This window comes from Doryrhamphus excisus, linkage group LG16 (genome assembly GCF_037039965.1).
Source record: "Doryrhamphus excisus strain RoL-2023G ecotype Guam linkage group LG16, RoL_Dexc_Guam_v1.1, whole genome shotgun sequence".
Classification (NCBI taxonomy): Eukaryota; Metazoa; Chordata; class Actinopteri; order Syngnathiformes; family Syngnathidae; genus Doryrhamphus; species Doryrhamphus excisus.
Window position 1 is genome coordinate 9,360,274 of NC_136372.1, and position 26,470 is coordinate 9,386,743.

Consider the following 26,470-nt stretch of genomic DNA (forward strand, 5'->3'; position numbering starts at 1 on the left):
TAGCCAGCATCGGCAGATCCCATCATGTGCAGTACTTTTCATCTGTTTTTGTATCTTTAGAAGGAACACGCAGAAAAGACAGACATCTACGTATGTGTTTGTGTCTCACATAAAGATTGTGCATGATGGGCTAAATGCCTAAAAAGTACAGTTTTCCTTTTAAGAGGAAGGCTTAAGAGAGCGAACAACACTGAGTAATGCACCATTTTGCGCTGTTTTGTTTATTTACTCTGCCGAGCAAACGCCTCAGTAAGCGTTGGGATGAAGGCTCCGTTGCATCTCCATCCATAGTTTTTTTTTCCCAGTTGGGAAGGGGAGGACAGTTTCTGTGGCAGATTACTCGCGATGAGCAACTACACCTTTCTGTTCGCCAATCAAGTTCTGACATACACTTTCGGTGCAACTTAGACACATCATCAGTGTTGTATCCTGGGTTCACTGGGTGTTTTTCGGGTCTCACAACAGACACTCTCGCCCAGGCGACCCACCCGGGTTGATCAGTCCCTGCTTGTGTCTAAGTAGCTTTAGTTGTTGCCCACGGATCTCCCCGCTTGATCCACAGCTATTTGGACGCCTGTTCTGTTGCATCAGTGATGTTCTTGATGGCTCTTCTGCTGTGCTGTCCCTTCACTCCCAACATCTTTGGTGCTCTGATGAGAGACTGGCCTACAAATCCTCTGCACCCGACCTTGATGGGGTTGCATCAGGTCCTCCATCCTCTGCTTCCGCATTCGCCTGCCAGCTCCTCATACTTGGCCCTCTTCCTCTCAAAGGCCTCCTCCATGAGGTCTTCCCAGGGAACAGTCAGCTCCAGCAGGACCACTTGCCTAGTTGTTTCTGACACCAGGACCATGTCTGGCCTGAGAGTGGTCACTGCGATGTTCTCCGGGAATTTGAGCTGCCTCCCCAGGTCGAATTTCAGCTGCCAATCTCGAGCTGTCGCCAGCAGCCCCCCTGCTTGACTCTGGCACTGCTTTGGCTTCTCTCCAGCCCTAACACAGATGATGGACTGCCTTGTTGGTTGTTGGTGTTTACTGGTGGAGATCCCTGTGCTGATGACCTCTGTGATGACCAGCAGCACTTGGTCATGGCGCCCGTCCCCCTGTGGCCTTGGGGAGCAGCTCAGGATGCTCCAGCGTTCCAGCACTCCGGCAGAGAGGGCACAGTGGATTCTCCGCCAAGCCCCAGCGTAAGAGGTTTGACGGGCTTGGGAGCACATCATACACTGACCGGATGAGGAACTCGATCCGGTGTGGCTCAAATCGTAGCTCTGTCCACGATATCTTCCGGTCAGCTGCCTCCTCCCATCAGGTCTATGCTCCCTGCTGCCGCATCCCTACTGTCCTAGTGCAGTGGGCTTCCTCTACCCCTGCACGGACCTACCTCTGCACGGACCTCCTCCTGGATCACCTGACGCCTTTCCTTTCCCTGGGCCTCGTTGAAGTGAGGTCTTTGGTTGCTCCCAAGGCCTGACTAGCCGGAAGCCACTGTTCCCACCAGCTCACTGTGTCGCAAGCGGGACTTAGCCTGGTGTACTGCCTCGTGATCCTTCCACTTCTTGCCAGTTCGTACTTCTATGCCAGCCGAGGAGACTTTCATGTCACTGGATTCCCTATACAGCAGCACCTCTCTTGCTCGGGTGACCATAAACTCCTCCATCAGACTACTGAAGGGCAGTTTCAGCTTGATGCTCCTCCCGTACAAGGTGATGCTGCTGAGGCTTTGTGGTAAGACCAACCACCTCCGCAGGAAACAGCTGACCTTGCTCTCAAAGCCCTCGATGGTGGTCAGTGGCACATTGTAGACCAGCAGCGGCCAGAGTAGACGTGGCAGGATGCCGTGTTGGTAGATCCAGGCTATAAACTTGCCTGGTATTGACTGCTACCAGCCAGGTCCCCAACTCCTCTGATGTCGCTTGGAGTGCTGTGGTGTCCTTCAAGGTGCAGGTCTTACCCAGACTTTTAACAGGCTTCTCTTATCTATTTTTTCCTCTTATCTAAATTATCTGTATCCGTATCTGTACTCTGAATGAGTGGGTCAAAACCCAGATGTGGGCGTGGTTTAGCCAGAAATGGGTGGGGCTTAAATCACTACATTATTTTAAGTCTGAAATTAACATCAGAAGTTGCTATATTTATTATTATTCCGCTATATGTGTACTGTGTATGTGTAAGTGATCTTGAATACTTTTTTTAGTATCAACTCTTCTACAACTTTGTTTTTTCTTAGTTACTTTATGCTTTTTTTTGTCATTATACCATTACTCAAAAAGACCCCTGATGATCCTGCCAATTACCGCTCCATCTCCAACCTCCCCTTTCTTTCCAAAGTACTGGAAAAGGTGGTTTTTGCACAGCTCCCCAGCCAGCTTGAGTCAAACTGCCTGTACGAGAAGTTCCAGTCCGGGTTTCGTTCAAGCCACAGTACCGAAACAGCACTGGTTAGGGTCATCAATGACCTAATAATGGCAGCTGATGCTGGCTCTCCATCATAGCTCATCCTTTTCGACCTCACCGCAGCCTTCGACACGGTTGACCATCACATCCTTCTTCACCGCTTACACTTCTACGTCGGACTCTCTGACTCCCCCCTTGGGTGATTCACATCATACCTCACAGGCAGAACGGAATATGTGTCCTTGGGGGGTCATAAATCAGTCATCCTCCCTGTCACTTGTGGTGTCCCTCTCCCTTGGCCATGTCATCAGCCGGCATGGAATATCATTCCATTGCTACGCGGACGACACACAGTTGTACATCAGAACAAGTCGGGCACCCTCTGTCGCTCTGTCCACACTCTCCACCTGCCTGAACGAGATAAAGGCATGGATGACAGCTAACTTCCTCCAGTTAAACAGTTCCAAAATGGAAGCTATCCTCATTGGCACCCCACACCAGACCCGGTCATCCACTATCACCACCATCACCTTCTCTGGCCAGGATAGCCACCTCTCATCTGCAGTTGCCAACCTCGGTGTCAAAATGGACCCCTACCTGACTTTCGAAGGTCACATCAAAAATCTGTGCAAAACCTCCTTTTTCCATCTCAGGAATATAGCAAAACTCCACCCCACACTTATCCTCACTGACGCCAAAAAACGTGTCCATGCCTTTGTCTCCTCTAGGCTGGACTACTGCAACACACTCCCGATCAGGCTTCCCAGCAAAAACATCCAGCTGCTGCAGCACATCCAGAACTCTGCTGCCAGAATCCTGATGAGGGTGCGAAAGTTTGACCACATCACCCCCACCCTCAAAAAACCCTGATTAAAAACATATCTTTTTAGAAAAGCTTTTACATAGCTTGCTTATTTTAAGGCATATTTAACATTTTCAGTTCACTGTGTTGTGTTAATTTAGCTTTGGTAATTTCTACCTCCACTGCTCTACCTATTTTGGTTGTTCTTATTGTGTTATTGTGACATTTGCTGTTAACTTTTATTCTTCTATTGTAACTGTTGCACTGGGCTTGCATTATGAGCAAGCCCATATTGTTATTGCTGTTTAGCTATTATTATTATTATTATTATATCTTAATCTTCCCATTTTTTGTGCGCGTAATGCAGCCAAAACCGTAAAGAGGACTCCCACATGGTACACCGCCGGGATCGTGAAACTCAGGACTACAGCGGCATTTATTTTTTAGAAAGGTTTGTGTAACCATGGCGACGCTGTTAACCAAAACGTTCAAAAATTGGCCACTAGATTAGGTACACCTGTTTCTATTTTTAGAACAGCGAACAGAGAAAAGATGAGAATCTACAGACTTTTCACAGCCTTGTAGCTCAGCCATACAGCCACGTAGAAATGTGATTAATGGCTAATTTTTGAGAAACTTCTCAACTCTCTGTGGCTAATTGGTTTTTTCGTTGGATGTTTAGTTTCGGCTCTATCTTTGTCAGAAGGAGGTTTGCGCAGGGCCCTTGTCTCCCACTAAGCTAGAGCAGGAGAGGCGAACAACTCCTCTTCCTGGCCACACCGTTTTAGCTCGCTTGATTTATTTTGGTGAAAACGTAGGAATTTTTCTCCCCTTTCCAAAAATGGAAATTATGTCTATTATGTCTGAGAGATGTACGGATTGCCTTCTGGGCCCTTAGAAGCAAGAAGAGTGCAAAATTGCAAAATTTCACCCGTTGACTCCCATGTGAAAGACACTCTTCAATTTTCTATGTTTTCGACTCGTCCTCTTGCAGTCGTTTCTCAACCGATATGCAAAACGAGCAGATCTATGCGAAGCCCCGACCCTCGGGCCACTCACGGCCGTCTTGTGGTGTCAATATCTCGAATCGTTTGGCCGTATGAAGCTCCTGTTCGACATGAGCGATTCAGCCTTTTCAGTCATTTGTGCCCATTCATTGTAATGGCCACCATCTCCTCCTCCTCACCGCCCCTCCCTTCAAAAACGACAGTGTGTCGACATGTGCAATTACAAAGATTCCCTTCCCAGCTGACACCATACAGTACAAAGTTTTATTTAAGTAATGAAGCACAGTGACTATAGGCACCTCAAAGACCGGAGTATCAAAATATCAAAATGTTTATAGAATTCCTGATACAGCATTATGCTGTGTTATCAGCAATCGATAGTCGACTCGTACGTCACCACCTCTCTGCTCTTTAGTACTCCATGACAAGGCAAGTGCTGCTTTCAATTGGAAAACAACACATGACATGTACAGACACCACAGCAGTGCCTGGCAACTTTCATGACTTGATGCTGTGTTGCTCGGTGCTAGCATGCTAATTGCTAGCATGTTAGCATTTAAGCTAATTTACTCATGTCTAAAGGCAAATACACACATGCCATGATGTAGGGAGGTTATAAGACAACCTCGGCACTTTCTAAACTTGAGGCTCTCTTGCTAGGTGCTAGCATGGTAGCTGTTAGCATGTTAGCATTTTAGCTAATTTACTCATGTCTAAAAGCAAAATGACCGTTTGTGTAACCCCTGTGTGTGTTTGTGCCATCCAGCTGCCATGACACCCAGGAGGAGCTTCAGGAGTTCCAGGAGGGGAGTCGAGAGCTCGAGGCTGAGTTGGAGGCACAGCTTGGCCAGGCTGAACAACGGCTGCGAGACTTTCAGACTGAGAATGAGAGGCTGAAGAATGAGGTGGACAACCTCAAGGTAATGGCTTAAGTGTATTTATTTTGTTTCTTTTGTTTCTGACTTATGGTTACTTAACGGTCATCTAAGTGAGAAAGGTTATTTAGGTTTTACTACAAAAAAAGTCAGTTTTTAAAGGTGACCTAATATGCTAATTTTTTGGCCCTTTGTATTGAGTTTTGGACTCCTATAGAACAGCTACACACGATAACCAGCACACTAATCGTTGTAGTCCTTCCAGAATCTGCACATATTCAGCTGTTTTCTCTTTGGGCAGATTGGGTATTTCTCAGAATTCAACTTTCAGGATTCTCCATTCATTTGTCCTATTGACAAAATGAATGGCGGTAAATGGGACATGTTCACATGGCCTTACCCTGAATTTTATGTAGCAGTGATGGATATTTGACATACATATAAAGTTGAAACACTTTGTTTTTTTTAATTTTACTTTTATTTTATTGTAAAAACAAGGGGAAATAGTAACACATTTAAATAACAAATTCTCTCTACTGGCAAAATCACTAGAAACTCACAGGGATAAGAATATTAACTAAACTTCAAACTTAATTGCTCAGTCTATTTTGCCAGAGTACTCTCCACTGAGCAAGATCACAAGGGAGAGATGAAATCTGAACTGAACCTCACTAGTGCATCCAACTTGTCATCCCCCTGCCACCCAGGAGTAACCCTCCTATTCAGGGATCAGCTTGCGTTTGCAGCGACGAAGGTTTGGCTGTTGGCTGTGGTCATGCAGGTGCTGCTCCTTCCTGGCCACAGCGACAAAGTCGGATGTGAGTTTGACGACACGCTCGGCACAGTCATTCACCACATTCACCGCATGGACATTGACCTAACTTTTTTTGAATGCAGCATTGGTAGCCCATTCTCGGTCAGCTGTTGCATAGGATGCAGCGAGATGTGTATAATCACCGCCTGACTCTGCGACCAGGCCACGCATTAAGGAAGCCTGTTGCATTGGTGACATCTTCAACCTTGCAGCCAGTGACACAACACTTGGTCAGCTAAGGATATCAGGCGGAATGAAGACGTTTGTTCCACTCTTCTTACGCTTCAGGGATGGTTTGCCTTCAGATGGTGGACAGACTGTGTTAGAATCATCCTCTGGCTCCTCCTTCTGACACCAAGATGGACATTTTCATCATCTCCTTCAGCTCCTTTTCACAGCAGGACTGCCTGGCTGCTGCGGGAGCTTGACACTCCTCTCGCCGCTTCACCTTGAGCTGCAGCTTTTTATCTAATGCACCAAATGTGGCCACTCTGTCCGTCTTCAGGCTGGCCAAGAAAGCTAGGTCTTCAGGGTTATCAATCAGCTTCTCAACATTTGGAGGCCACAGCGGAAATGTGGCATCAAGTCTGCACTCCATTTTCTCCAGCTGTTGCACTGCAGCCTCACTGGAATGCTTGGTTTGGGAGATTTTCCACAGCTTGTTGTTGGCATTGACTAAATTCACCAATCTTGTGGCAGGCACGCTTGTCACTCACCATTGGGATGTTGGCCTTCTTGAAAAATGGCCGCAACTGCTCCAGGACATCCTTAGCTGCCTTGAACAGCAACAACGCTACATTTCCACCAGGTTGCTTGGCAAGCATGCAGCGTAAGATCTGACGACCAGTTGGTAGCTTGGCACCGGTGATGATGCCATCCTCACTAGTGATTCTGGGGCCCAGACCAAAGACCAAGCTGCGACTGCTAGTCTGAAAGGAACTAGTTGTTGAGGGCAGCATCTTAGGAGAGCTGGTGGGTTGTGCTGCACAGTGCCTAAAATAATAAATGGACAAGTGTATATCAGATTATGTAGGAATACAGTACTACTACAGTACTGCTCTCAATAAATATGCCTTTTCAAACCGAGCGTTTTGAGCCATCCCAAACTTCTTTTAGGGCTCACTTCCAAATGCGCAAACCTCATTATCTGAAAATTTGGCATTGTTTAACTGTGAAAAAGTTTGTTTAAAGTGAAAGAGCATAATAGGTCCCCTTTAAGCTATAGTGCTATAGTCTTACATTTAGGTAAGCCTGTTCGCTGAGGAAAAACAAAAAGGATGAAACTTGCAGTTCCCACATCTGTACCTGACTGACAGATAGTTGGCAGGATTTATTTTAACATGATGTAGCAAAGCCTGTTTTTTGTTTTTCCTCTGAGGTTGTGAGTACATCCATGAGGCATTTTGCATAATAGGCAATTGATTTCTCCTCCTTATCCTCTTATTGTCAGGACAAACTGGAGCTGCAGTATGCTCAGAGCTTCAAGCAGATCTCTGTGTTGGAGGATGACCTGGGCCAGACACGAAGCATCAAGGAGCAGCTCCACAAATATGTACGTGAGCTTGAGCAAGCCAACGACGACCTGGAGAGAGCCAAAAGGTCAGACGTTTGGAGCATATCTCAATACACGTGTTTGGATGATTTGTTTCCTTGCCACTAGGCCACATATGTCAAAGTCAAGGCCCGCGGGCCTAATGCGAGAGGGTTTTACCTGGCCCGCGTGATGATATTAATCTATTATTAGATTCGGCCCGCATATAAACTGTACTACATTGCCCACAATGCAACAGGGACACGCGAGCGGGAGCATAGCGGGAGGCGGCTTAATTTATTCAGCAGTCATTCAGCATCAGTCATTAGCATAACAGCAAAAGTTAATTTACAGATACCCACCAACAATGGCAAAACGGAAGGTGGACGGTGAAAACAGGGGCTTTCAAACAAGGTGCGAGTTGGAGTACATGTTCACGGAGGTAGCTGGAAAACCTGTGTGTCTTCTATGTGGAGAAAGTGTGGCGGTGATGAAAGAATATAATATGAGGCGGCATCATGAAACAAAACACACAGACAAAAACAAGATTCTGGACATGGAACAAAGGCTACAGAAGGTCGAGGAATTAAAACAAAGCCTCAAATCTCGACAGAGTCTGTTCAGAAAAGCCCAGTCGAAAAAAAACTCATAACATAAATTTTATGTTATGAGTTTTTTATATAAAGGACATTTGTATTTTGTGCCTGCTGAAATTAAAAATGACTGACAGTCATAAGAAAATATTGCTTTATTTATCCAATCATATTGTAATATATTTGTTATGTTTTCAGTAGGTTAAATCTTGGTTTTAATGAAGATTGGACAGTCCGGCCCTCGGCTTGTGGCCAAATGTTTTATTTGGCCCTCCGTCCATTTGACTTTGACACCCCTGCACTAGGCTGAGTTCACACGGCTCTATAAACTTATAAATCCCTGCCAAATCTATTAAATTCAATTAAGCTTTTATTGTCAATTCTGCCATATACAGGACATAGACGGGATTGCAATGCCGTTTCTCTCAGACTTCTCTCTCAGAAAAAACCAAACATGCAAGGCACAGTGGAAGACTAAAACTCAAGACTGGAAAAAAAAGCTGTCAGGAGACTGAACTCAGTTGTGAGCTTGATGCATTATTTAGCTGTTTGAAAATTATATCAAGTTTTAGTATTTCTGATTTTAGAAATAAGGAGTTTGTGTGTTCTCCATGAGCGGCATTATGGATTATTCTTGCTGATCTTTTTTGCAGGACATTTAGCGAATTCTGTATAGGCAACTAATAAACACGTTTTTGCTTTTTTCTTTACAGATCTCAATGGTCATACATTGTAAAATATTGTCGATGGCAGTTGACATGTTCTTTACCACTTTGTAATGCAGTTGTTTGTCCACATACAGGGCGATTCTTCCTCCCTTGTCATTCCGGTTGATGCAGGTCATCTTGTGACCTTCCAGCTCAAAGTCCATGCCTATCTGCGTTCAGCCAAGTTTCTGAGATTGCGATTACTTTTGAAGGGTTCCTTGAATAGATTAAAATATTGTTGAATGTTATAATTTGCGTACATGCTTCTGCAGTTTATATGAATTATTGATAACGTGTTGCCAATGTTAAAACTTTTATTGTATTGCTCTACTGTGTAATAACGACAGTCATTTCTGATATGAGAGAAAAAAATTGTGTCTGTATCAAAATCTTATTCTGATTCCAGTTGTTTGTGATTTGTAGTGCTAAAGGTGTGCAATCGCAGATATTCTTGTGTCATACTGATGATGTTTAAGTCTTTTTCCGTTTCCACTATGGAGTAATCTTAGAATTTTTCCAGATCCTTTATATTTTTGAGAATGAGCACTCTGGTCTACGGTCCTCCTTTTCGCTTGATGAAAATCTTGCAGTTGAGACTCCAAGTAGCTTTCCCTGCTTTCTCAGGTCACATGCTTTCTTAGTGATTCGTAGACTATTGTACCTTTCAGCTTCTTTCCCTGTTTCACTATGGAGGTCTTGAATTTCCTGTTAGTGAACTTCACGATGACGACAGGTGTGATGGTGTTCCTACCATACAGTGGGATGCAAGTGTCGATGGATTGGATGTCAACATCTACCTCTTTAGATGTTGGGAAATCAACCAATTGTTGCTCCGTAGAAGCAACATCCATTACGTTTAGCTCATCCCTGTTCCCAACTGTCCTGGCATAAGACCTGGGTTTCCATGTATGTATGTTTGTATGTAATCCATCGTTGTTTCTGATCTATGTCGTCGATTGCAATTTTCAGCTCCTCAATTATTTTATCTTTCTTCTCATGATCTTTTTTGATAGTGGCCCTCAGTGTGCCATTACTCTCTTGTAATTCTTTATTCACTGCTTTCAAATCTTGAATCTCCTGCATTAGGGTTTGATTGGAACAGATGGATCAGAAAGTGGATCTACACAGTATTTTGCTCCATATATTCCAACTTTCCAACTTCCGTACCTTACTGTCAATGTGATCCAGCCTCCGGTTTGGCTTTGTTAGCAACTTTGTTATGCTTTGTTATGCCCTCTTGTGTGCTAATCTCCTCCATTAGCAACTGCACCGACTGGTGGTAGGGATGGTTGTCATACTGCTCAGTGGGTCTCGGCAGCGGCGGCTCATTCGAAGCTGTCTGTGTGTTTATAATCATGCCTGGAGTCCTTCAACCGGAACTACATGAGCTAGCAGGTACGCTAGTTTGTCTGCAGGGGCAACCCTTCCCCTAAAACCTAGGCATTGTTGCGGTTGTTAGTCAACACTGTCCATCGATTAGCTCGTTAGCTTGCCTTAACAACTATTATCAGTGTTTAATGTTTATTGTTCTAGCGTCTCTCCCCACTCGTTGTTATAGTCCACAAAGATCCCAAGATGTTAGTTCAAGCTAGGAGCAGCTAGTAGCTGTAACGACTGTTGGCTCCTTACTGTTCATTTGTTATAGTGAGTTTAGACCTCACTTGTCCTGAATTAAGACAAAGGTGTCAGCGCACTTATTAGAGGTGCTGACACAAGTAATGGTCTGGAATTTTCCCCAAAGAAGTTTACAACTCCGGTAGCAAAGTCAGAGCTCCTGCCATGCATGTCCTTCATAAATATGGTTGAATTTGTGTCAAAGTAAAAGTTATGCTTGAAATTTATCTTTTCACAAAAAGCCTTTGTAAGCAATTGATGTTTTGCTGAAAATTACCCATGTTCGATTGCTGATTATAAAACGGGAAGAAACAAGCTTTGGCTGATTAAAGATGAGTCTAATTGTTTTTTGGTATAGCCCTGGGACACAATATCCTGTGTGCCTTGAAAAATCAAGCAAAAACATCAAAAGATGGGTACCCGCCATTTTGTGCATTTGGTGGTGAGTAATAAAAAAGAAAAATTCAAAAGTAGTAATAAAACTAAGGGCATGCAAAATAAAAATGCACTTCAGAAATTTAGACAACATACACGATATAAAATAAATATACTAAACTCTTGAGTGTACAAAAATTTTAATTTCTGCATCCAGAACAAATCAAAGCAAAGTGAACGTGTGTGTGTGTATGTATGTACGTACAGTATGGAATAATGGCAGTGGGTGTTCTGATGGCAGATGGGAAGAAGCTGTTTTGGGGCTGGAGGTTTTACTCTGATAGAGCGTTTCCTGAGGGGAGGGGGACAGATGGACTGTGTCCAGGGTGAGGGGTCAGCTGTGATCTGATTTGCACGTCTCCGGGTCCTGGAGGCAAACAGGTCCAGGAGAGATGGGAAACTGCAGCCTTTTCAGCAACCTTTTCAGCAGCACACACAATTGGCTGCACTCTGTGCCTGTCCCTGGCAGTGGCCCCAGTATACCACACAGTGATGGAAGAGGTGAGGATGGACTAGATCAGGGATGTGAAATCTATGGCACGTGGGCCAGTTCAGGCCCGCAGATGAGCTTAATCTGGCCCGCAAGACGACTTCATAAGGATTGTGTTAAGCAAGCAAGTTGTTTGTATCGGTGCAGAGCAAGTAAAGTGCAGCCAGCCACCTGATGTTTTCCCTGCGTCATCTATTACAGCTTCCACATTTAACATTACGTGCTTTGGCACCCTCATTATCCCAATCTCTGTCAAAAAAGAGAAAATGGACGGAGAGTGCCAAGTGTTCTAATAGAAATGGGAAAGCTGCATGTTCGTTCATTCACAGCATGTTGCAGTGCTGAAGGAATATAACCTTCATTGCCACTATGTGAGTCTCCATGCTGACAAATGTGAAGAGAACTTTCATTGACAGTGGAGAAGAGAGAAGGTAAATAAACTGTTGACGGATCTGATGAAACAGCAGAGCGTGAGTGGAACCCAGCAGTGATTATTAGCCTGTGTGGTTTTGTGTGCTTGACTCGATGCATATATTTTCACCACATTGTATTCTATGGCTTTAATGTAAGGAAGTTTTTAAAGTGCCGGTGACGATGTGGAAGTTCTGGGAGAATGTAGCTCGTCTTTGCCAAAAATACACATTCTCCACACACACTGAACACACTTCCGTGACTGTCCTCCAGGTCTGCGTAAACAAAACAAGAGTGTCATAAGTGCGGTGGGAATTGCATGGGTGACTACATCTTCCGTAATCGCAAACACAGGCATTTCAGTTTGTTGAAGATATAGTAGCATTGTGTGTAGAGGAAGATATCCCATTAGGAAAAGACACTTTTTTACCAATAAATACATCTATGCCGCTTATCCTCACAAGGGTTGTGGGGGTGTGCTGGGGCCTATCCTCGCTGTTTTCGGGCAAGAGGCAGGGTACACCCTGGACTGGTCGCCAGCCAATGTCAGGGCACATTTAGACAAACAACTATTCACATTCATACCTATGGACAATTTGGAGTCGCCAATTAACCTAGCATGTTTTTGCAATGTGGGAGGAAACCGGAGTACCCAGAGAAAACCCACGCACGCAGGGGGAGAACAGGCAAACTCTACACAGATTTGAACCCAGGTCTTTCCAATCTCCTGACCATGTGGCCAACATGCTAACCACTCAAGCACCGTTCGCCCCCCCCCAATAAATACATGTGCTTTACAATTTGAGACAAGTGTATTTCATCATATGGCCTAAGGGTTGTAGCTTTATGTACAAGACTGATGAATTTTAATTTAATATTTTCATATTGTGATACATGCTAAAAATACAGTGATATATTCTAAAGTCCATATCACCCAGTCCTATATCAGATTATTTGTTTAATTAAAATCATGGTATATGATATATATAATGATATATATACTGTAAATATAAAAATGGCTGGTATTATGAGTTAAAAGCTGCATTGTGTTTTTTACAACTGAATGCCAACTGCTGTACAGTAAATACAGTAAATGTTACAAAAAATGCATAACAGCGCCATCAGCTGGGTCTGATGCAGAACTGACACCACACTACCATGTTCCTGTGCAGGGCAACAATTGTGTCACTTGAGGACTTTGAGAGCCGTTTAAACCAAGCCATTGAAAGAAATGCCTTCTTGGAGAGTGAGCTGGATGAGAAGGAGTCCCTGTTGGTGTCTGTGCAGCGACTCAAAGATGAAGCGCGGGGTATGCACTCAAGGACTCAACTTGGCAAAAGCGTCATGACTTTATCTTGTTATCCTCCACAGACCTCAGGCAGGAGCTAGCGGTAAGAGAGAGGACCACAGACAGGATGTCAGCGCCCAGCTCACCCACGTTAGACATTGACAAGGCAGACTCGGTCGTGCAGGTGTCTCTCTCATTGCCAGCCACGCCGGTGGGAAAAAGCATGGAACATCCCTTTGTTGGTCCAAAAGGTCAGCTTTACATCTATTTAATTACAGCAAAAAGTGCATTTTTATGTGAGCATGTGCTGCTGTGTGTTCTCAGCATTGGCCAATGGCTGCGGCAACTCATCCCTCACACCTTCAGGCAGAATCTCAGCTCTTAACATTGTTGGTGATCTGCTGAGAAAAGTTGGGGTATGTCTTTTTTGGCCAAAGATACAATGGACACAAATGTTACAACTGGGTCTAAATGAGGCTGTTGTTAGGCTTTGGAATCCAAACTGGCCGCATGCAGGAGCTTTGCTAAGGACCAGGCGGCAAGGCAAAACCTTGCCATGGGCAATCCCGCTCTCATCAAGCACAGCACCTACTTTGACAAAAAGTGAGTCTGCATTTGTATACTTCCAGATGCACTGACATACACACACAGACCCAAAGGCACACAGATCACTAATTGTGTATGTGGTCACTGCCATGTTTTCTACAGCAGCACTCGTCATGGACTGGACCCCAGTGCTTTGACCTCCATGACAGCTTCCAGAACCATTTCTCCACCAAGCCTGCTGAGTATGTGAGGGGATGATGGGATATAACAGGACACATGCCACTGAGGGTGTGTGTGTGTGAGTGAGGGGAGTTCGCACAAGAGAGGCTCAAAAAGGCACACTTGTCATTTGTGCATTCTTTCTCTCGCACATAAACGCTTTTGCAGAATGCAGCTCTTTTTACACTGCACCATGTCTGAATGACATCGGCAACGTGTCACCCCTTGGGACGGCACCCCCAACCTCCCACCCACAAACACACACCATGACAAAAGGTCTCATTTGACCTCACTTCTTCACTTTCTTTACACAGTTCAACTAGTTATTCCCATTTAGAATGTATGATATTTTTTTCAAAAGGGATGTGTTCACATGTACTAACTGATGTCAACAGTTGTTTTATAATGCAGTATTCTGTTGCATGGGTGCTCACGGAGTGTGTGGAATGTGTGCCAGGGGCTCTTGGCCCGACCCACACTTGACTGAAGTGAATGTTGATCATTCAAGTGTAGTGTGTGTGAAGTGCTCATTTTTTGAAATGCATTAAATATCATTTTTAATATATTTATGGTACCTCATTTTTAAAGTTGCAGCTGGCTCTTTAAATTCAACAGTGCAACAATAACATTTTTGCTACTATACATTTCAGTCAAGCAGCGAGGGAACACATTGAACCAAATGTTGACCAGGTTTCATTTCAGAGCTCAAAAGCTCCTGACGGGTTCCTGTTGCCAATTTTCCATTTTTACCATGACAAATTGTTTCATTGTTATTTAATGCTACAAAGTGTTCTTTGGCACAAAGCCAGTTTTATTATAATGTGTTCCTATGCTCAGTGTGTACTGTACAATGCTTGCAAGGCTGGTCGTTTAGCCACCTTTTGGACATGAAGGTCTATTATTATTTATTCCAAAGTTTGTATGGCATGTGTTTAAACAGTGTTGCACAGTGCTTAAAGCCATTGTGGAATGATCTTGACATTAAATAAACATTGAGATTAACAGTGTTTACGCCATGACTTGTGCTTCTAATGTGAGGAATCAAAAGGTGACTTTATCCATCCATGATTCCACTGCCTTGAGGACTTTTCCATGTCAAAGGTATCACCTCAAGCTTCAAGGCCTAGTTGGTTTTCCATGTTCACCTTCAATACGTTCTTCTTGACCTAGAAAAAAAAATAGCAGCCATGTATGCGCCTGGATTCAATGGCTCTTGTCTTACCTTTCCAGATGCAGTCACGGGGTAGCTGTCCACAAAGATCACGTAGTGAGGAACTTTGAAGTGGGAAATCTATAAGCATAGAAACACCTAACCATTAGTCTGCTTGTAAAGGCAAAATACAGTCTATCCATTTGTTACAATTATAGTTTTACATTCAGAAACAGCAACCTATAGAAACATGATGAATGAAAGGGATTCATGAACATTGACGGTTCCTTTTACCTTCATTGAAGATGTGCTCCTTCACTATTGACTGTTCCTAAAGACCAGGTGTGGCAGCGAGAGCGATACCTCCCAACACCACCTTCCTGTTTTGCCATGAGTTATTTTTTGAGTTCAATTGTGTTCCTCACCTCACTTCACATAAAATGGAGTCAAAGAAAGTTGCAATGAAGGGGCACCATTCTAATAAAGAAGGTGGGAAATAGTATTGAATTCAATAATGAATTCACAAGGAAGGTGTTGATCTTGTTTCCAGTCTTTCAGAAGAGATTAAATGAAGGTAGAAGTAACTTAATGGTCATATATCTCTAATTTGTCATTCACATGGTTTATTATTGTTTTATGCTTGTAAAGCTATTATAAAACTATTAAAAACATTTTTGAGAGTCAAATCAACTGCTGATGACGGACTTCTGGTTCCAGTAACCAAGCTAAAGATGCAAACGCCTGTGTTAAAAATACATTAGGAACACTGTTGGACATAACACGACTATCTAGCATGCCATAGTGCATCCCAGAAATTGTATGCGAACCGGGGAAAGATTTTGGCATACATTTTCAAAAAACAAGCTTCAACAAGGTTCCACTGTTCCACTAAATTAGGAGTGCTCCCATCGATGGGCCACCAATCGGTATCGTCCAATATCAGTGAAAAAGGACTATCGACATTGGCCGATACTTGCTTTAAAATGCCGATCCCTTCCACCGATCAGCTCCGCTCCCACTACAGTATTCAGAACAAGCGTTTGTGTGGGACTTCCAGTCTTTGTGAGAGTGCTAAGTTTGCGCCCTGCAAAACGTGCCTCAAAGTCAGCTACAATATGTGCAATACTACCTTTTGTTTACTGCAATTCCACATTTTGGTTACTGCAATTCTACATGTTGATACTGTATAGGTTATTGTTTTTGATGTACATATATTTACATTTATTCTCAACAGCACCTGCCAATTTTAAATGTATATTATTATTCCTTGTTTTATTTATATTCTTCCCTTATTTTTATTTTTACTTTCTACAAAATGCACTCAAATTTCGTTGTATTCAATACAATGACAATAAAGGCGATTCTGATTCTGCAAAACATGCCTCAAAGATGTCTCACCAGGGTGGGGCTTTTGAAAAGCTTTAGATTGATGCAGCATTTGGGGCAGAACACTCGGCAGGGTGTGGTGAGTTTGAGTCTCACGATGTGATCATCCATCAGGCAGAGCCTATCAAGCCCAAGTCAAGTCCCAACCCGCTGTACTTGCAAGTGTGGGCAAAATTTGGGGGATGAGTACCACCTCAGTAAGGATTTGGGAGCATGCAGACACTATGTAGCACTTTTAGTGGAGGAGGAACTTCCATTGTGTGCGAGGCTTGCGTTGGACTGATGCATATCATGCAACAAGTGTGACGCATGACGAGTGAGCATTTGAAACAGGAGTTGTGAACACATAGTAGATATTATATCACCTCTCGGGACACATGCGCTTCATAAGCCAGCGGATGTGGCTGGAGGGACCCAGTAGAGGTGCATAAACGTGCTTTTCATTCAGGTTTTCAATGAATGATGTAAGAAGACTAAAAATAAATGCATTGTGAAATACAAAAGATGAGTTTCGGATACTAGCATTTTGTTCATGTTCTGGTGAAACAAGCATATCGGCTTTGTTTGGCTTGAAATAAGCTATGAAAATAAATGTTTCAAAAATTGCCATTTTCAATTTGTAAAAGTAACTCTCATAAGAAAAATCCATGGTGACCTCTAATATAGCCAGTAGTGCAACATTTACACATTTTTGTGATTGTTATTAGTATCGGGTGATTTCACTCATGGATTATCAGGGTCTGTATCGGCAGTACAAAATCCTGATCGGAACATCCCTGCATTAAATCAATCCTAATACATGGGAAATTAATTGTTCAGTAATATAGTGATTCCCACCCACTGTGCCATTAAAGCTCATCAGGTGTGCCACGGGAAATTAATCCAACTTAAACCAATAAATTGTACTGATGATACAGGGCTGCATGGTGTACAAGTGGTTATCACGGAGGCAACAAAGCTTGGAGACCTGGGTTCGATTGCTCGGGCATCTCTGTGTGGAGTTTGCATGTTCTTCCCATGCGTGGGTTTTCTCCGGGTGCACCGGTTTCTTCCCACATTCCAAAAACATGTTAGGTTAATTGGTGACTCCAAATTATCCATAGGTGTGAATGTGAGTGTGGTTTGTATATATGTGCCCTGTGATTGGCTATCGTCCAGTCTAGGGTGTACCCCACCTACTGAGGACAGCTGGGATAGGCTCCGGCATACCCGCAAACCTATTGAGTATATCGGGCGTGAGGTGGGGTTCACCAAGGGCTGGTCGCCAGCCAATCACAGGGCACAGGAACAACTATTCACACTCACATTCATACTTATGGACAATTTGGAGTCGCCAATTAACCGAGCATGTTTTTGGAAAGTGGGAGGAACCGGAGTTCGGGGGAGAACATGCAAACTCCACACAGAGGGTCCACAAGGGTGGAATTGAACTCCGGTCTCTGAGCTGTGAGGCCTGCGTGCTAACCACACGCCGCCATGCAGCCACTTCAAATAGATGACAAAAAAATTAAAATCAGTGGCTTTTAGTGGGAACCTTGGGGCCCAAGGCAGTTGCCTGTGACACCCTTGTGTGTCAAGGCAGAGAATATTTAGTTATGTTTTTTACTTTCTATACACAACAGACCAAAAATTAACTATTCAGTATTGTTTCGCCTCCTTATTCAGTGTGTTTGCAGTATATTGTTATTTGTTTAAAGCTGCAAATCACAGTAATCTGTGTGTCATGCCCCACAAAATGTCGGCTTCCTCTCTGTACCCCTTTCAGGCAAATGGCCCTATTATGCTGTACATGCGATGCTATGCTATTATTATTTTTTATTATAAATTGTTATCAACTTGGAGTGGAATTACATGGGCTTTCTTTGAAAATATTTGAAGAGAGAGTGCATAATTGGATCACATTTTATTACATGGATTTAAAAATTTATTTTGAGAAGAAATACGCAAATATGTGGGACAGCAAACGCAAGCTGCAAATATGCAGCAATATACAGACATTATCCACCTGTGCACTCACTTGGCCTTTGCAGAATGCTCTTATCTCCTCTGCAGTCGATGTTTGCCCTTCCTTTAGTCTGATGGCTGCACACACTTGCTCTGCGAGCCTCTCATCTTTCACTCCAACCACCTTCAAGAAAGAAACACACAGCATCCTGTTTTTTTAATTCATAACAGACGCTAAACAATGTTTCTCTGCTGCCCTCCAGTGGTGAAAATGTCCTAACCTGCACATCCTGCACTTTCGGGTGAGAGAGGAGAAAATTCTCTATCTCTGCAGGGTAGATGTTCTCTCCTCCTCGGATGATCATGTCCTTTATGCGTCCCTCAATACGGCAGTATCCCAGCGCAGTCAGACTGGCAATGTCACTAAATACAAGTATAACTGTATCACGTATACTGTTATGAAACAGGTGGTCCTGTATGAGGACATAACATACAAGCCAGAGCCAAGCAACTTTCCACTTCAATATTAAAGGGACAGTTGTTGGGTTTTTTTGGGTTTGTTTTTTTGACACAAAGTTGTATGCCATCCCCACCAGCAGTATACTGCATTTTATCCCACACTTCATTACATGAGTTGAGTTCTGGATGGTTTTTGGCGGTCATGAAAATAGTTCCAGTGGCAACACAAAGAGTTTTGCTTCTCGATATGTGTTCAAAAGAGTAATACATTTGAATCACAAAGCTGTTTTCCACGAAAAAGTCACATCTCACAACTGCCCAGCGTTATTTCCACTCCTTATTCCTTCTCCCTTCACTGTGTGGTACTGCCTGCTTATATGTTCAACAGTGCTTACATGTGCAGATGACGAATGATGAATATGCAGCGCAAATATATAAAATTTGAGTTAGGCAAGAATACTAGCGTCAAGAAAGTATAACTAAAAAAACAAATGGCACAGACTTGTGTCTGAATCACCATCTTTTTCCTTTCACAGACATTGCTATTAGCTATTGCTATTGCTATTAACTTGGACTTTTTGCCATATTGGCTATAATGTGGGAACCAAGTGGCCACATTAGCTTTGTGTGTGTAGTGCACACTTCAGTGAGGAAGAATAGTGTCTACATGCCCAAGACAGATGAAGAAACATGATTTTTAGAGTTCTGCTGCACCAGCTAACAGCTAATTAGATGCTACCTACGACCATGTTTAGAAGCTAACGCTATGGCACTTGAAACAAGCATGTTTTAAATTATGCACTGTGATAAAAAAAAAAACCCCAAACAATCACGTTAAGATTCAAGGCAAAAAATTGTGCATGAGAGGAAAGGGGGGCTTATGACATCATCCCCCCAATAATGATGCTGACATTAACTTCCAATTCGCCAGCCTCCAATTCAATTTAAGTTGGTATTAACCTAAAATGCAACGTGACTGTTTCTTCACTGATTGTCTGTTTTTTGTGACACTTGATGTGAAAACATTTCAGGACACCCACTATTGTTTTTTTTTCCTGTGCTGGACGAGGTTGTGCATAGTGAACAATCCCTCAAAAGACGTATATTCACATCTCTATGTGAGTAAATGGAAGCGAAGCGTAAAGCCTTATTGCTCCATACGGAGGTCCAATGGTTGTTGCGTGGTAAGGTTCTGACCCGTGTGTATGGCTGTGAGAGGAACTTAAAATGTTCCTGACAAATGAGAGGTCTGATTGCTCTAAATTGTTTGCAAGTGAAAAGTGCTGCACAAAGCAGGGACATTTCATCCCTACTGTAATATTGTGTTACTGTGTCTTTAAATATGCCGAATATCTGTAAACGGCTGTTAAAAGCACACAAAAAAGTGCAGTGTGATCATCTCACTCTAGCTAAGATCTTTGTCTCCTCCTTTAGTGCTCAGCTTGGAAGTGCTCTGCGCAGACCTGTCAAAGTTCCCAAGTATAAGAGAGCTTAAGAGTCAGATAACCATTGGATTTTGTGCTGGAAACTATCATAAATTTTCAGAATTTGATCAGAGAGCCACAACGTCAAGCTGAACCACCTACTGTATTGGTACAGACAATCTATCCCGGTGAGTCCATTACTGTGATATCCAGTGTTAGCCACATTAGCATAAAGCACCTGTTGATTAGCCGTAAGGATAGCCTCTTGCTTTATTAAAAAAAACAGCTGGGATAACTGCAGATGATGGAACTGTTTTTGCCCATGTGAAGGTGTTGTTCTTTCTTTTGTGTGGTTGCCCTTGAGTCTGTTGTAATATGATGTTTTGGCGAACTTTGGCTCTCGGGCCCATTTAATGCAACAAGTAGATTAATTTACGTTGAGATTCTCCTGTATGGAGCCTTCATTCATTCATTAATTTTCTGCCGTTAATATTTGTTAAAACTGTGATTATAAAAACTAGTTATAGTAGTTACATTAAAGTGCACTGTGCATTTGTGAGACAAAGACCAAAGATACATTTCATTGTTTGTAAGAAATACTTAAATATTAATGCTGTGTGATGGGCCATGGATCTCAAAGGGAAAAAGAGAAAAATAACTGAAGTGAACAGAGGATGAAACGTTTCTTGGACCGAATCATTGGCATTCATTGCATTCATCTTACATGCCCGATGTTGAGAAGCTGACGAGTCATGTCCGAAAACAGAAGTCACATTAAACGGGTAAGAACACAATCCTGTCATAGGCACATATTTAGTAACAAGCTGTTTTTATAAAGTGATTTCTGATTTTCGCCAGTATATATTGTATGACATATATATATGTCATACGTGTCATATATGGAATGACACGTAGGGATATTATTGTGTTTTGTTGCTTGGTCCGAGTGTTACAGGCATTTACCTTGGACAGCTATGTAGGGTGAACTTGCATGACCTTTGAACCAGGAAGTTCGTCCAATGTGAAATGCCTCAGGGCTGGAATGTTAAAATAAAGTTGGTTGGAAGCAACGAGTAACATTTTCCTTCTCTGCTGAAGTCAGGTCGCCCTTACTATGGTTCGACCTGAATAACACTGACAAGTTAACACGAGGATAGCTACGTTGGTTAGGTAGATACTTTATACATCTATCTACCTACCTACCTACTTACCTGACAAGTTAACACGAGGATAGCTATGTTGGTTGTGTGTCAAAAGAGAAGAGGACAGCTTTTAGTTTTACCCTTGCACCGACTTGCTTGGCATTTGCACAGAAATCAAACTTAAACTGTATTAATTTGATTTTATACACTTTACATTTTCGAAAGGCTGCTGTTTTATTTTTATAAATCTAGGCTGCATTTTATTGCACTCTGTTTGTTGCCGAGATCTGGGGCACATTATGCATGTTCCATTTTGTTGTTGTTTTTTTTCCGAATCCTCAAACTAAAAATGACATAAAAAATCTGATTTCTTCGTTGCATTTATTTAATTTCATCAAAGCAATTAACATAATTTATTAATATTGTAATGAAGTTAAACTTGAGGCGCCGTTGCTGACCCCTGGGTTAACCTAACACGTTTTTGGAATGTGAGAGGAAACCGGGGACTCAGGTTAATTGGCTACTCCATATTGTCCATAGGTATGAATGTGAGTGTGCGTGGTTGTTTGTTTATAGAAGACACCCCCTTGATCCTCGTGAGGATAAGCGGTAGAAAATGAATGAATGAATGACTAATGCTGAATTCATATTCAGTGTTAATGGTAAATAGTTTCATTGTAAAATGCATATTTTTTGTAATATGGTACACTTGAAATAAGATTCATAGAGCAGCTGTTGTGCAAAAGAAGATCCCAATGGTAATTTATGATTCTGATTTGAAGACTTATGAAACTTTGGGTAGTAATTGTCGTGTCCTGTCTGTGTAGGCTGTTTTGTGGATTGCATCATCCATCGACCACCACATCCGCCTACTCCATTGATCGCCTCATCTCCATTACCCATCCATGCTTCAGCCTCACTCCGCCAGTCATCTCCTGGATTAATTCTACTGTGGGAAAAAAGTGTGGTAGGACATTGTATGAGTGCACTAATTTTATTTATGTGGGGGTTTTATGGTCATAATCTATTTGTGTACCGAACTTTAATGTTGTGTTCATCCGTTTGGGACCGGTAGTTTTTTTTTAAATAGGCCAAATCATTTAAATTCATCTACTTCAAACTGGCAAGGTTGTTTATGTATGCATTATTTATTTCAATAGTTACTGTAAGCATACACCAGCCAAGTTCCTCCTAAACCCAGATACTAGATAGCCCCAGATCTAAGTGAGATATTGTCACTGTCTTAAAAGGACAGGCACCAAAGTGGGGTTACACTGGCATACCTTGGGAAAGTTGGCTTCAAAGCCCTGTCAGATGGCTCTTGTAGGAAGACCAAAGTTATTTGTATCTACTGTTGCTGTGTTTGACTATCACATGGCCTGCCAGAGACTGGAGCAGTGCAGGTATTGTTTTTATTGTCATATACAGTGGTACGTTGGCATAAGAGTGGGCCAACTAACCAGTGTCTTTCACATTTTTTGATCTCTCTGCTGATTTTTGCATTGAACTGCCAGCTAAATTGGAGTTACACCTGCTATGCCGTGGTCCAGTGTTGTGCATTAGCGGTTTAGCATCAAACTACCACAATGATGCACATTAGCACGCAGAGTCATCAAATCTTACCTTTATGCATTCCCACATGCATAGTTTCAGCATTTGGTGGGAGGTAGAAAGTTAAAGAAAAACGGGTAAAATACATCCAAACATCCCTCTGTGCAGCGGTGCGTCCAATGACCGTCACAAAAGTAGGACAAATCATAGCTCACATTAAACATTCAAAAGCTGGGGGATTTGTAAGCAATAGTTACAGTATTGTAAAAAAATAATATTTACTGTAATATAATGATTAATGTGTATGTATTTTAAAAGAGAAATTAAATTATTATTGAGTTTGCCTAGTTTGACTCTCGCCCTATGTTTTTTGCTATGCTCGCCCTAGGTATTTTCATTTGTATTTCATTTGTATTGCATTGTGGCAATCCTTTCTGAATGTTCCTAAATAGGCTTTTTTATTCACAAACATTTAGAATTTAAAACCAGTATCATAAATAAACAAATCTTATTTTGAGCTGACACTGTAATAAAAAAAAATGTTTGTTGTCAGTGTGAGGCGTCTCACTTGCTCACATTTTGTATTTGCTGAACATTTGTGGGGGGTTTAAGAGCTAAGAGCTAACTAATAATACAAAAATATGCTTGCAGACTGTATTGTTTTAAATAACACTCCGAGTTCCGAAATTTATATAATTTACATAATAATCTGATGTAATTATCGTTGTAGTTGCACATCAGATCGTTTACCAGAAAGAGCTTTCCCCTACTTATTACTATAGATAAAAACTTTAATGTTCTGTATAAATTTGTTTTTTTGGTTAGTGGTGTGCTGCCAGATTTTTGCAATGTAAAAAACATGCCGTAGCTCCCTAAAGGTTGAAAAACACTGGTCTACCATATGAAAATATTCAATTTATTAACATTGAATCATGATGTGCAAATTAATTAATCGCGGTCAGGTCTGAAACCAATTAATTGCTATAAATAATGGTCGACTGTATTACCTTGAGCGACACAACCATATGCATCTGTTGATTTAAAGTGTTTTTCGGTGTACCAGAGGAGAATCAGGTTGCTTGTACTCATGGAGCTCTGGTGAAGTGTGGATGGCAGTGATTGGTGTAAGGCAGTGTTTTTCAACCTTTTTTGAGCCACGGCACGTTTTTTACATTGGAAGAATCTTGCGGCACACCACTAACCAAAAATGTTACAAAATGTCACCACGACCTCACACGTACATCAATAAGTCCATCGGAGGAACAAGGTAGGTGTTGCCACACGGACCAATATTACATTGCTCTGCCAGTCTTTACACCACAAACACTCAACAGTAGCCACGTTTTTACATGACCAGTTTTTCTCTTTCGGGAAACAATGGTATCCATGGAAAGGAATATTCCAATCTCTTGTCTACATGCGCCGTGAAAATCAACCAGAATAGTCAATGGGGCATGCCCAGTAAAAGGTAAACATCAACATCACGTGATTCCGACTTCCCCAAGTTTTTCTTTCACTTGTTGGAATAACTCCGTATTGCCAGTTTTTTGTCTGTCCAGTCTTGAAGTTTGAATCAAAAACAAACTTTGCTTAGTCCAGTGCCGATTGCTGGCCTCCATTTTTAAAACTGAAGAACGTCTGGAGCTGCGTGTTACGTCATATCTGAGCATGCGCTGAAAGAACGCACCCGGGATAAATTTAAACAGGAAAAGATCACATTCAATCTTGCTAATATTTTATAATTAAACTCAGGACATGTTTTATATAGATATATATTTTCTTTTTTAATAAAACTGGACTTGTGAATAAAGTATAGAAGTGTTTAGATTCTGTTCTACAGATGGCAATAATGCACACGAAAGCTGCTTATACAACAGAAGAAGAAAAACACCACAAAGAAGAATGCAACCTGACAACTTTCCGTTTGAGCGGGCACAAGATACCTCAATCGGATTGGTTAAAGGAATATTCCATCCTCGTTCAATTCTTTCCGTTTGAGCAAATAAACCAAATGCAATTGGAATATTTGGGTCCATGTATATTATTGACATAATGGCTATTGACATAATATTTGCAAATGATGATTAATAAATGTTAATTATAAAAAGTGATATTGGATAATTTCTCACGGTACACTAGTGTGCCGCGGCACAGTGGTTGAAAATCACTGGTGTAAGTAACCACTAACCCACAGTAGCTAACAACTTTTACTGTAATTCATGGAAACCAGTTGTTGCAATTTTTGTAAACTGAACAACAAAATATTATCATTCTATGTCATTTTAATGTTATGTGGGCCAAGACTCAAGAAGAAGAAATACAAGATGAAACGCAGTACGTGAAACTGAAGTTTCTTTGTGCTGGAATGGCATCTGTTTTGTATAAAGCTCTGGAATAGCAAGAGAGTATTTATAAAGAAGTGGTGGATGTCTATGTATGTGCTCGCAGATACAATCTCAAAGCTGCCCTATTATGTCCATTTTCGGCCCTTTGACTTTCTGATAGTAATTTATTCTTATTAATGAATTTGTCCAACCTGTTCAGGGCTCTACATTAAAAATAATGTTATTACTTGTCCTTGGGGAATCCTTAAGGTGAGAACTACTTGCCCGAACTTACCCGAATATGCTGATAATTCATCAGATAATAGTACTGATGCATTGTATTTGGAGGAATGTCTGAAACGTATGTTAACATGGCATGCCATACTACTTTACACATCGTAGTCGTAGTAAGCAGTGATATTTATAAGTTGTGCACCACAATGAAACATTATTGAATAGACACATTTGTGTACTAGTAAAGTGTTTTTAATCCAGAAAAAATGCTCAATGGTCAAACAATAACTTGTGAAGCAAAGGTGAGAAAAATACACAGAGAAATGGAACCGCTAGATTTTGTAGCTTGTGCAAAATCAGCACTTGGTATTTGATCTAATCGGTGGTGTTTCATTGTGACCACTTCAAATTGTCACAGCAATGTGATTCACTCACCTGTGCCATCATTTGATTGGCTGCCGCTAATAAAATACTTGCTTAGAGGCACTGTTTCATCACTTTTTGGTGTTTTCCTTCAGAAGTTGTTGAAGAATTAGACCATGTTGGCAGGGACGCCATGATAGATTCCTCTTCAAAAGATTGCTGATTGGTCGATCACGAACAAGAACGGGTGTGGGTAAAACGTGGACTGTGGATTGCGGACCGCGGCCCAAATAAACGATTCTGATTGGTCCATTTCAAGATTTGCAAGGTTTGGTTTGCAAATTACCACCGGAATTACGCAGTCCGTGTTTTACCAACACCCAACAAGAACTGCTTTTAAAAAAACTCTTCCCAGTATGGCATGCCAAAGTGCACTTGCCCGACAGGAATATCACTGATTGGATTTACTTGCCCAAATTTTGTTTTAACCCTGTACCATCGGTACATCGTTATTGTCGAGCCCTGCTGTTATTGAATAGCTTCTCCCCTCTAGAGTCTCATATTTACGGACCAAATACTGTTTTTAACTAAATTATAGGAACATGAAACCATGAAACGCCATAAACAAGGGGTCACCTGTATATGGCCTTGTACAATCATTCATTCATTTTCTACCGCTTATCCTCACGAGGGTCCCAGCTGTCTTTAGTCGAGAGGCAGGGTACATCCTGAACTGGCCGCCAGCCAATCACAGGGCACATATAG

At 42.1% G+C, this 26,470-nt stretch overlaps 2 protein-coding genes and 1 long non-coding RNA gene across 7 annotated transcripts in view; 2 read left to right on the top strand and 1 right to left on the bottom strand.

Moving 5' to 3' along the window:
* ndel1b (nudE neurodevelopment protein 1-like 1b) overlaps window positions 1-14,735 on the top strand; it is a 26,950-nt gene extending 12,215 nt beyond the window's left edge. For 2 of the 3 annotated variants that reach the window (XM_058049675.2, XM_058049679.2), the window contains 7 exons: window positions 4,972-5,125; window positions 7,345-7,493; window positions 12,848-12,984; window positions 13,047-13,214; window positions 13,288-13,379; window positions 13,451-13,566; window positions 13,672-14,735. In XM_058049675.2, the coding sequence (XP_057905658.2) occupies window positions 4,972-5,125; window positions 7,345-7,493; window positions 12,848-12,984; window positions 13,047-13,214; window positions 13,288-13,379; window positions 13,451-13,566; window positions 13,672-13,759 (904 nt within the window). In that variant the 3' untranslated portion in view covers window positions 13,760-14,735. The remainder of the gene's footprint in view (window positions 1-4,971; window positions 5,126-7,344; window positions 7,494-12,847; window positions 12,985-13,046; window positions 13,215-13,287; window positions 13,380-13,450; window positions 13,567-13,671) is intronic. The other variant, XM_058049678.2, reaches the window with a different exon arrangement.
* LOC131103399 (medium-chain acyl-CoA ligase ACSF2, mitochondrial-like) overlaps window positions 11,634-26,470 on the bottom strand; it is a 26,052-nt gene continuing 11,215 nt past the window's right edge. The window contains exons 13-16 of one of the 3 annotated variants that reach the window (XM_078797545.1): window positions 18,490-18,631; window positions 18,282-18,392; window positions 14,951-15,019; window positions 11,634-11,950 (exon numbers count right to left, since the gene is read on the bottom strand). In XM_078797545.1, the coding sequence (XP_078653671.1) occupies window positions 11,825-11,950; window positions 14,951-15,019; window positions 18,282-18,392; window positions 18,490-18,631 (448 nt within the window). In that variant the 3' untranslated portion in view covers window positions 11,634-11,824. Of the gene's footprint in view, window positions 11,951-14,353; window positions 14,895-14,950; window positions 15,020-18,269; window positions 18,393-18,489; window positions 18,632-26,470 lie in introns of those variants that run through there. The other 2 variants (XM_058049672.2, XM_078797546.1) reach the window with 2 other exon arrangements.
* The window catches only part of LOC131103409 (uncharacterized), a 16,828-nt gene continuing 10,444 nt past the window's right edge, over window positions 20,087-26,470 (top strand). Inside the window, exons 1-2 of the long non-coding RNA XR_013630069.1 lie at window positions 20,087-20,279; window positions 22,061-22,200. This is a non-coding gene — a long non-coding RNA (uncharacterized LOC131103409). The remainder of the gene's footprint in view (window positions 20,280-22,060; window positions 22,201-26,470) is intronic.